The sequence below is a fragment of the Lycorma delicatula genome, chromosome 1 (genome assembly GCF_047948215.1).
Source record: "Lycorma delicatula isolate Av1 chromosome 1, ASM4794821v1, whole genome shotgun sequence".
Classification (NCBI taxonomy): domain Eukaryota; kingdom Metazoa; phylum Arthropoda; class Insecta; order Hemiptera; family Fulgoridae; genus Lycorma; species Lycorma delicatula.
Genome location: NC_134455.1, coordinates 318177201 through 318189685, shown reverse-complemented (window position 1 = coordinate 318189685; position 12485 = coordinate 318177201). Strand labels below are relative to the sequence as shown.

At 27.5% G+C, this 12485-nt stretch overlaps 1 protein-coding gene across 1 annotated transcript in view; it reads left to right on the top strand.

The window, feature by feature from the left end:
• Positions 1-12485, top strand: part of LOC142334180 (dipeptidyl peptidase 4-like) — a 399200-nt gene that overhangs the window by 48327 nt on the left and 338388 nt on the right. The window contains exon 2 of the mRNA XM_075381991.1: positions 8476-8781. Coding sequence (XP_075238106.1) covers positions 8668-8781 — 114 coding nt within the window. The 5' untranslated portion in view covers positions 8476-8667. The remainder of the gene's footprint in view (positions 1-8475; positions 8782-12485) is intronic.

The window sequence follows — 12485 nt, the reverse complement described above, 5'->3', positions numbered from 1 at the left end:
ACTTAATTTGGTAACTACTTCAAAATTATCCAAATTAAAAAATGCATTTACATAAAAAGACTAATATTTTTTTACATTTTTTATGTATTTCTTTTATTGGCATATATTATATTATTGATATGAACGACCGGCAAAGTAGCAATACAAAAAACGATAGTGCGACCCATGTGGGGGTATTTTCATAACGGTATTTGCATTTATTACATAAACTGAATAATGAAGTTCTAGAATGATTGCAAAAATTAATTGATTCACTTATTATTAGAAAAACATGCACGTATCAGAATTTAAAACCAATGAAAATAGATAGTACCTAAGTTTATTCTCAATTTAATGATCATTTGAATTGTTATCCAAAAACATTTTGTTTAAATCGTTTTGAAAATAGCTCGGGTCAAACATGCAGTTTTTAAGAATTTATATTACATTTTAATATTAGCTATAAAAATCAAAATGAATAAAATTAAATGTTATTCTAAATTTCAAGTGGTTTTTCTTTTTAAATTTGTTATTATCTTTTGTTCACTGAAGGTAGCTTCAAATTTAGAAGTTTCACTGGGTATCTAACCTTCTGTATTAAAATCTTTACTGTAATTATTTAATTCCTGACTGAATTGATTGTATTGTTGAAGAAATCGATTTTTAAAAATGATTCTTTATATAGGTGTGCTGCTTAAGTTAGTAAATCCGACACTTTACCAAATTACAGTTCTGTAAAAGCGCACACTGTTTGTTAGAACAATGACATACAGGTTCTATCTTCCATAGCGGGCTTTTTAATTAAATTTCTTTATTTCATACATTGTTTCTTCAGTAAGTCATTTTACGAAAGTGAATTTACAACGCTTAAATAGTTTTAAACCACCATCGAAGTAATTTTATATTTTACGTAGTATGTTTGTTTATTTGCTTATATGCAGTAAGTTTTCAAATATTTTTATTTGTAAGCTTGATAAAAATGAGGCATAGCAATCGAGCAAACGATTCTTGATAAATTACGGTACGAAAGATTAGAATGGCATTCTGCCAATATACGTTACTTTTCTAAATTGTAAAATTAAGCTTGTTTGAAACTCATTTCTTCAGTGGTAGGACTTAACAAAAATAGATGTAAAAATTAAAAATCAATGTACAATTTAAATGAATTCATGACAATATTAACAAAAGTAATTTAAATATAACTGAATATGATGAATATAAGATATTCAGAGGTTACTTACCTACAACTACGTAACAGTAAATTAAAATTTTATTGCTAGAAATTCATAAAAAAATTTAGTTCAATTGAATTAAACAAACTTAAAAAAAAAATAATTTAAAAATAATTTTGACTGAAATTGATAGGATCTTAAAAAATTAGTACAATTTACTAAGTTATAAATTTTTTCTAATCTAAAAATGCAGAAATTTAAAGAAATATTAAAAATACATCATTATTTTTCTATTTTTACTATTTCATCCAGAAGTTAAAATGAATTTTTTACTTTAATTAAACATTACTTAAAATTTGTATCTTTTTTTATAGAATATAAGTAAAGAGATAAAACGCCGAAGGTGTGATAAATACAGCCGGCCTCCGTGGCGCAAGTGGTAGCGTCTTGGCTTTCATCCGAAAATCCCGGGTTCGAATCCAGATCAGGCATTTTCACACACGCTACAAATCATTCATCTCATCCTCTGAAGCAATACATAAATAAAAAAAGATGATAAAAAAGTTGTTAACAAGTATAAAAAAAATAGAGAAGGGAGAAATTTTATTACAATTATTATTTATTACTGGAATTTTATAATTATTTTATTTTACTTATTACAATTATTATTGTTTTATTTTTTTATTTTTTACTTAAATTTATACAAAATAAAGTTTAATGTAACTCACACAGTTGGTCTAGTGGTAAATTCATCATCGTAAATGAACTGATATGGAAGTAGGGAGTTTTCAGTTTCAAATCCTTATAAAGATAGCTTTTCTTCGTATTTTGATACTAAATCGTAGATTCCGGTGTTGTTTGATGGTTTTTATTTTTACCTCCTTTCGTTTGCCATCTTCCCAGAGCCGAACCCGCAATGAAATCTCAGATTCATTTTAATCTCAGATCTGGGAGGTGCCGTCGCCTCAAACTGCCCGGGAAGTAACCGTGGACCCGTCTATGCCGTTCCAAGTACCCCACAAAGACATCCGGGGCTCGCTCATTTATGCCTCGCTTCTAATAAGGGGTCCCCAACAGTAGTCCCCTCACCGGGAGTATGGTCATCCAGTGCCTGGCTTCTAACAGGGGATCACCCGCCGGGACTACTACGGTCTTTCAGCGCCTTACCACAAGTGAATAACCTTCCAGAGGATCCCCCACTGGGAATACGGTCTTAAGTTCCTCCTTGTGCTATTGCAATGGAGTCCCCATCCGATCATCGAAGGCAAGACACCGAAGCATTCCACCCCTCCCAGACGGGGCTGTTCATCGCAGGTACCACGTATCATCGCGCAGGTAAAGCCTTGCAGCCTCAACCCCTGGGCGCATGTCTACGCATCCTGCAGGAAGGACAATGAGTCTCCCGCTGATAGTCCCTCCTCATATGACCCGCCTCAAAGTTAAAACAGTGACTACCCGATCCGGTCCGCTACAAGTCTGAGCTCTATGGCTCTTGCTCCAACAACGGAAGCAAAGATCTTCATAGGAGCGGATGATCACCCTATAGGCCAGTCATCCTATACGAATTCGCCCATCAGTCAGTAGTTTGTCCGCAAGGATGGGCGGCACTGCTACGGTGACCACCTGTGTCGCACCGTAGGCCGGACGCAAGGACAAAATATCGATCGTACCGCCTCCCCCATAATTCAACAAAATTCCGTTAGAAACTCCTCCTGAGTGGTGAGTACATCCACATTCTCTACCTCTGCAGAGATCTCCTTGCTGAGCTATTCAGCAGCGCCTTAATCAGCCCGCACCCGAGTTTGCGGATTGCGAGATGACCAGCCAGTACTGGTGGGTCTCGAAAACCATCCCACATAATCAATTGAAGCTGCCGAATAAGCAATAGAAATATCTCCTTCGAACATTACTTTATCGCAACACTCGTGTTTGGATCCTGGCGTACAAGCAAGTATATGGTTTTTTAGATGTGGAGAAAAAATTTTAAGTACAATTTTTCTAAAATTATTTACATAATGGTTAACCTAACAAATTTGCTTAAGCTAATTATTTTTCTAAATCCAACACATCCATCAATAAAGGCTAAATCAGAAACGAAAATTAAAAAAAAAAACTTTCTGCATTTTGGGTCCGAGGTCTAGAATTAAAAAAAAAAATGTACATATTTTGCTTAAAAGTTCTATATACTCGTATTAATTATATACTTTCAAAAATGTTTGTGAAAACTATTTAATCCGATGGTAGACTGAGGAAAAAAACACAAAATAAAATTTTTTCGATTTTAAGAGAACGAGATTTTAGAATATTTTTTTTTTATTATTTCTATGTGGCTTGTAGGTAAAAAATTTTCTTTAACAAAGTTTTCTATGATGCTTTTTAAAAAAATCTAAAGTTGCTTTTAGCGATATCATCACACTCCTTAACAAATTTTGAAAAAAAAATTAATATGACCAATACCCCATATACAGAAATATTTGAGGTCAAGAAAATCGATTTGGTCAGTCCTGCGATGTGAGGCCAAAAGCAGGACTACACACATACTTACGCAAATATATACATGAATATGTTCTTTTTTTAGTTCACATGTACTAGTGTGACCCAAAAAGTAAATATTTTCAAAAAACCAGACACACCATTTTTTGATATGATCACCGTACTTCTCCACTTAATGTAAATATTTTAGCTAAAATCGCTGGGAAAATAATGCATTTGCTATTAATCTCTAAATGTAACTGATTACAAACCAGAAGGATCATTAAATAAAAACGCATCATTATTATGTTTTACAATAAAACATATAAAAATCGTTAAAGTCGGTGCATTTTATAAAAATTAAAAAAATAATAAATATGTACATCTAAAATTGAAAAACTCTTCTTTCTTTCTTCTTTGTAAGAAGATTAAAACACGAAAAGAAAAAAGACAGCATGTTGAAAACTAAATTACTTATATTTCGTTTGAACATCGAATTTACACTCTGAAAGTTTTCATTAATAACATTTCAATTTTTTTTTTATCCTACTTACAGTATAGCATTATTTTAATATCTTACTAGTTTTTTAAACAGCTAGAATTATTTTCAATAGAAAAAGAATGTTTAATGTTTTTTTCTCTAAAAAAACATGTTTGCTTTTATATTATAATAAAGTTATTTTTATTTTATGTTTGAAGTTTTATTTTTATAGCTTCCTTTATAATTTATTTTGTGATTGTTTTATATGGGTACTATTTCTGTAAATAGATTTCCGTATAGAGATTTTGTATTTTAGGTAGTAACACTAACAAAAAGCGTAAAAGTCTTTTTTTATCACCCCCAGAAAAAAATCCAGCTTTACGTAAACTATATATATATATATATATATATATAGGTATATTGTAAAGTAGTACAAACTTAGAATATTGACTATTAATAAACTAAAATATTATTTCTCAAATTTAATTTTCATACCATTCAGAAAATGAAAATTATGATTTAATACTCGTAACTTATCACACAGAAAATAAAAATAATTATATTTTCATCAGTTTGTTCTTATATCGATCAATTTGATAGTGAGTTTATTCTAAACTATAATAATAATTTTTAATATCTATTTCTATTAAATTTTTTAAAGAATAAAATCTGTTTATTTTAATTAATAAATACATAATTTAATAAAACGTGTTCATTTAAGGATACTATCTCATGAGTGTTGTGTCGAGTGTGAATTCCCACACCTCACACAGATTACGTCATTCGAATTATTGTCATCTCCTTTGAGTCTAACTTCAAAGAAAATAAATTAAGATTTAAAAATATCTAAATTGTAGGGTAGGCTATTAGGTAGCGTTATTTATTATTATTTTTTTATTTATATTTAAAAAAAATTAAAATAGTAAATAAATCCAAGAATAAACAGTAAACAATTTCTTTAAAGTTTTTTTTTCTTAAAATCAACATTTTTAACAATCATCTCTAAATCTGAATGAACACAAAAGTTACGTAAATCTTAAATCTAAAAATAGAGACTGAAGGTTATCATTTTGATTTTAATTTTTAAGAAATATTAATTTGTTATTAAAAGTATCATATTTACGCGTATAAATAAAACATCGGTTATATTAATTTTGTTTTTAATCCAGAAACTCAGTACATGATGATTCGGAATCAAATTAAAGAAAAATAAATACATTTATTAAGCCCTAAATCACGGTTACTCATACCATGGCCCAAGAATTTATTTGTAATTCAATGCTTTTAAAATATGTATAATTTTCTTCAAAGTAAGGAATTACTATATTTAAAAATTTTAAAAACTGATTATATTTTTAAATATTACTCTTTTTGTTGTCTTCAGTCATTTGACTGGTTTTGATGCAGCTCTCCAAGATTCCCTATCTAGTGCTAGTCGTTTCATGTCGGTATACCCACTACATCCTAGATCCCTAACAATTTGTTTTACATATTCCAAACGTTGCCTGCCTACACAATTTTTTCCTTCTGCCTGTCCCTCCAATATTAAAGCGACTATTCCAGGATGCCTTAATATGTGGCTTAAAGTCTGTCTCTTCTTTTAACTATATTTTTCCAAATGCTTCTTCCTTCATCTATTTGCCCCCACACCTTTTCATATGTCACATTATCCACCCATTTTATTATTATCACTCTCCTATATCACCACATTTCAAAAGCTTCTAATCTTTTCTTCTCAGATACTCCGATCGTCCAAGTTTCACTTCCATATAAAGCGACACTCCAAACGTATACTTTCAAAAATTTTTTCTGATATTTAAATTAATTTTTGATGTAAACAAATTATATTTCTGACTTATAGCTCGTTTTGCCTGTGCTATTCGGCATTTTATATCGCTCCTGCTTCGTCCATCTTTAGTAATTCTAGTTCCCAAATAACAAAATTCCTCTCCCTCCATAATCTTTTCTCCTCCTATTTTTACATTCAGTGGTCCATCTTCGTTATTTCTACTACATTTCATTACTTTCATTTTGTTCTTGTTTATTTTCATGTGGTAGTTCTTGCGTAGGACTTCATCCATGCCATTCATTGTTTCTTCTAAATCCTTTTTACTCTCGGCTAGAATTACTATATCATCAGCAAATCGTAGAATCTTTATCTTTTCACCTTGTACTGATACTCCTGATCTAAATTGTTCTTTAACATCAGTAACTTGTTATTGTATTAACTAGTTTTATGTAAAGATTAAAAAGTAACGGGGATAGGGAACATCCTTGTCGGACTCCCTTTTTTTATTACGGCTTCTTTCTTTTGTTCTTCAATAAATTAAATATTACTATTTAATTTAAATAAGCTGGATGATATTACAGGTAAAACCTTTTTATGTAAAAATATAATAAAAATTATTTATTTAGTCCCAAGTAAGGCATTAAGCTATATTTAATACAAAATAAGGGTTCTCAATACATAGAAAGTCTCGCGAGTCAAGAAATTAAAGAGTGAGATGTAAAATAAAATATAATCGGCTAATGAAATGTTCAATTAACCGGTCCCTCAGATCACCGAAGTTAAAAATGCAAAGCTTCCTTTTGTCGTTTTGCTAGTGCCTTTTGTGCATTGCACTAATATAGGTTATGTACAAAAATATTTCGTCGTTGCAAGTGAAAATTAAAAACAAAAACAGCAATGTAAATTTGTCATGCAATGATCAATCGTAAATATATTTTACAATTTAATTCCTTTAGGTTTTAATTATTTTTTTGCTAGTTATCTTCGTTTAATTTTATTGTAAAACAGATTATAACGTAAAATGTTTTACGTATAAAAAATTGTATTTCCTAAGTAATTTTTTTTTTTTTTTATTTGTTTGAAACAATTATTTTTTACATGAAAAATTCAATGAACAAACAATAATATGGTTTTAATGTACCCTAAAATGTTTCCTTGAATTAAATTTCTCCCATCTTTTATGTACGTCAAAAATAACTGCTTAAATAGATTTTTCTGAATAACAATAAGGAGCATAGTACATGAGCGACTGAATAATAATGAATATTTTGTTTCTAATTTGGATCTAAAAGCAGTTCAAATAGACTTTATCATTTGACTCCTGAAAATTAAGATACATCTTAATAATTCAGATTTTGATCGAACTGCCTTAAAAAAATCTCATCTTCAAAATTTGACTAATAATTTGTTATGTGGTGGAATTCTTTTATTTAAAAGCATCATAAATTAATAGTTGTTGCTTATAAAGAAGAAGCCATCCACGAAAATAGCATAACCATTCAAAGAATAATAAGGAATTCTTAAGAATTACATGAAAAATTAAGTAGTCTTCTAACGCCTTCTTTTCCTTCTTCTTCAGTGCTTTCTTAATGAGCTGAAGGTATTTCTTCACATCAGTATACTAAGTCTCAAATTATACATTATATTTTACTCATCAAGTAGTTCATCATGGATTCTGATAGTATAATGAATATCGTTACTCTCAGTGAAAGAAGTTCTAATTATCCCCACTTGTATCTTAAATGATTTATATTCATCAATGACAAACACTAGGACGGATAAAAAAAAAATTAATTTACTCTTTTTTATTGAAAAACAATTTTTGATAGTCACTGACCTCTATCAATAAAATAAATTTATTTCGTACATTATTAGACTGCTAATTCTTCTAGCAAATATTCTAAAAATATGGTGACTGGTTCGCTAAACTAAATAAACATGGATATAAATCCTATATCCATGTTAATATACCATTCTGGAATTTAGATCTTGGACTTTTTGAAATGAAAATTAGTAAGGGTTTCAAAAATATTTTTTTTTTTAAATTCAATTATGTTCCGCGTTAAGCTGAAAATTTTCTGAAGTACATATGTTTATTTCATTAAATCAAGCAATAAAAAACAGAATTATGAAAAAAGGGAATTTTGTAAAATCTTTTCATCTTCATTAACATTTCAATTTTCTAATATTAAGTTAGTTTACATAAACAGAGAAGTTTCCTAGTAACTAAGTAAATATCTGTTATTGCTTGTCAAACTTACCCATTAAAAGAAAAAAGTAATTGCAATACATCAGAAAGAGATTTTACTAATGCATACTTCTATACATTGATTTTTAAAATATCAACATCGTATTAAATTTATTAGAATTTGCTTTTTATATTACTATTACTTTCTTAATACTTCGATATTATTTATTATTTAATTTAATTTACTTGAAACAAAAGGATCTAATTTTCAAAGGAAATAATTTACGAAAATAGTGAACGATTCTTTTTTGCTTCCTTCTAATTTTAAATAATAAAAAAAAGAAGTTATTATTACTTACTTATTTATTTTACGTTTTAATTTTATTAATTTTAGATGACTGAATGATTACGTGTAATTTTTTAATAATTACAAAAAGGCTTTAATACTTGAAAAAATAAATCATAAAACTTTATAATGTGACCACTTAATAATGTTAAAATTTAATATGTAGTGATATTTATAATATTTTAACAATTATTAAAAAAAATTCAAAAGGAAATTTGTGCGAAGTGTTAATAAGTTAAAATGACTGAGGCACCATCAAAAAAGGTTCAAAATGAAGGAGAAGCAAAAAAGAAATCTTCTTTGCCTGGTCCTGTAAAAAAAGTAGTAACGGTTATAGCACCAAAAGATGTTGAGGTAAGTTTTAAAAAATTATTATTTTCATAATTAGAGTAGCTTGTGAAAATAATTTATTATTTTTATAATTATTACTAGTTTTAGTCTTTGTTAATAGAAAATTGATTTTACACATCTGAATATAGCACTTCTCACAAATGCATATACCATTTTGTATTTAAATGAAAATAAGTGAATGAGAAAAAAGGAAGCTCGACAAACCAACTACCAATCTGTTAATCCAGGTTGAAGATCTCTTTTTTCTCAGAATAAAGGTTCCCATTGTGATGAAATATAACTAGGATTTTGTAAAGAAATATAGTTAGTATTATAGTCTTACTGCGTTTCAAATTATTGTTAAAAAATTCTTATCGAATTGGTTTTAAAACATATCTTATGGTTAAATATTTTTTTTCTAAAATTGTCACGAAATTTTTATAATTTTAATAAAATCATAGTTTTAATTTCATTTTGTGTTGTTTCTAATCAAACCTAAACTTAAAAGATATTTTACAAGGGATGAGGCGGAATTTCGCTAATTCTTCCAGTTATATCATTTTCTACCAGATATAGGGAAACACCACTGTAATAATCACTCAAAAATTTAATTAAAATACTTGCACGTGAATTACTTTTTTCTTCAACTTAATACTAAACTTCATAACCTTTATAAGTTAGCGGAGAATACATTCAGCAATTTTTAGATTACTAAACTTTTAAATTAAATAATAAGTTTAGTAATATTCATTCGCTAAAACAACCCTCACCACAAAATAGATTTTATCATAACTAAAGATTTAGTAAAGTATTGTTCTGAAAAAATTATTTCAAATTTATAAAATTTTGATTTACAAATTTAAACAAAAATATCATAAAAGTAGAAATTTAATAAATGGAATTTAAAAAAATTTCCATGAGATGATAAATTTTAAAATTCTAGTATGGATAGGTATCTGTTTGTAATGTTAAGATTATCGAATTTTAGAGTTGATAAAAAAAATTTATCATGGGTTGAAACCCGGTATGTTACAGATGAAAGGCTGATATGTTACCACTCTATCAAGGATGCCAAAAGATAGGAACTTTAATCATTTAAACGTTATGCAAATATACAGCCATTTGTGATGTTATTTATTTTACCTGAAAAAACTAAGTGAAATATCTAGTCTTCGCATATAAATAAAAATATTTAATTTATGTAAACAGGCAAACAAGAATCTAAAAAATACTGGTTAAAATTTAAAATAAATCTAATTGTAAATAATACACAAAAATGTTAGCCATAATTTATTTATTACTTACCTGTATTACATAATTTTTGGTTTATGAAAGGGCTTCACGTACTTTTAAATTCTTTAAAAATGTATTTTCCTCGTTTTATGGTATTTTATTTTAACTAGTCACTAGTTAACTTGTTACTAGTATTGTTATTTTTTTTTTTTTTTTAACAGTGAGGTATTAAAGTGAATTTAGAAAGACAGAAACACATGAAGTTTGTGATAGTATTGAATAATCTTAAATTTATTAAATATTGTAAGGAAAAATCCACTAATTTCTTAAAATTTTTTTAACATTATCTGTACAATTTTAGTAATTAAATTACAACTTGTCTCTGATTATATTATTTTTAAAACTTTTTAACATTTATCCATCAATTATACCCGTCAATCTCTTTTATTTAAATTAAGGTAAATATATTACATGCATCTATTAAACATGATGAAATAAATTATGAACTTAAAAATAATTACCTATTACACTTCAGTAAAATTAGAAAAATATTTAATTTTCTCAAAACAAAAATCATAAATTTTTTCTTTCTTCCGAATTTTTTCCGTTACTGAATGTTATATATTTTCTCGCAGGAAAATCTAGAAACATCATTTATTATAGGTTGCACCTGAAAGGTAAAGTATTGTTGAAATAAACAAGTAACTTGAAATATTTCGATATTGAATTTTTTAGTTATTCATATGTTATGAAAATGTGACGCGCACGCTCCTCCCATACTTATACATTATCAATAATGACAATAAATGCTAAAGATTATTTATAACTAGATAGCCAATGGATCATGCTGAAGTAGAAATATAAATGATAACGCTGAAGACAAATTCGTTATTAGATATTGAGTACAAGCGTATTTTAACTACTATCCGAAATAAGTTTTGTAAAATAAATAATTAAGGCTAAATTATATTATTTGAAACCTATTATCGTAATTTAGTTAATTCTGAGTGCCATTTAATATTTATTTACATCAGAACGTAATTGTACGTTATATTATTGATCGCTTTCTAAATGGCAGATGCGCTATTCCCTTTTAATAATATGAAACTTTCCAACATTTTCTCGGAAGAATCAAGAGAAACCGGGAGGAATCTTGATTGGAGCAGCATCACAAAGTATGAAATTAAACTAATTCATACATATAATAATTATACTCGATAATAGATACAACTACAAAAAGAATATAAATAATTTTTTTTTTAGAGAATAATAAAACAGTTTTGAAGGTTTTAAATAGAAAATTATATTACAAAATTTGTCTATGCACATGTTAATAAATAAGCAATTTTATAAATCAGGTTTGTATGATAAACATTTTTCTAAAAATCTTGAGCCGAACAATATTATTTTTATAAAAGGATATTTATTAGTTGAATTTTAAATAAAACGGTCAAAGGTTTTTAAATTATTTGTTTTTTTTTTAATAGAAAATGAACATAGAAAGAAAAGTTCTTTCCCTAGGCAGAATAAAATACTGTGTACACCGAAAATAACTGATGGTAGAAGATAATATTATTTATTTATTTTTTTAACAAAGAAAACATATTCGTAAATATAAGAAAAGGGAGAGAAAAGGCTATTAGGCTTATAATTTACTAAATATGTCTGCATGATTCATATTTTTAAGTGCTACCAAAGTCTTCAGTTTATTTTTACATCATGAAAACTCATTTTAACGTATTGAAGTACCCTCTTAATGTAATATTAAGTATTTCATATGATTAAGAACGTAGATATAAAAATATTTAATAATGTCAAGCTTATCATTTTGATAAGACGACTTAAGCAATGAAGCAAGCTAGTCGCTAATGCAATCGTTTTGATCATATTATGAAAGTTAATGTTTTTACTAGACATCAAGATATGTTATAGTTCGGACAACTGCTATTAGTACGGTTATTGGCTATATCTACGAAATTAACGGTTTTTTTACGTCCACTTGAAACAGTTTTGACCAGCAGTTGGATATGTTGCAACAAACTACCGTTTACAATACAACAGTTTTGACAATTTTCTGCAAAATAGAAATGATAAAAAATTTATAATGAGCGATTAAAATTAAGTTTAGGCTAGGCAACTCAGCTGAATAAGCATTTAAGATTTCACTTGAGTAAATGATAAATAATTTGTCAAATTATAAATTTTAAAAATTGATTTTTACCAGCTATTCTATAAAATCTTTTGCAAGTTAGAATATATAAGTTAGATTTACTCTTTGTATTTATTAGACAATGTACTTAAAAACATATAAAATCTGGTGATTCATTGTACTGAGATCTAATGGTTTACGTTTATTATTATTTAAATAAAACACAATTTGTTTTGATATGTGCGCTAAAATGTATTTTCTTAAGCATGCGCTGAAATTATGTTCAAGTTCTATTCCAGCATATTTGTCACTTGATCGGTCTTTGTTATATTTTATTTAGAGAGCC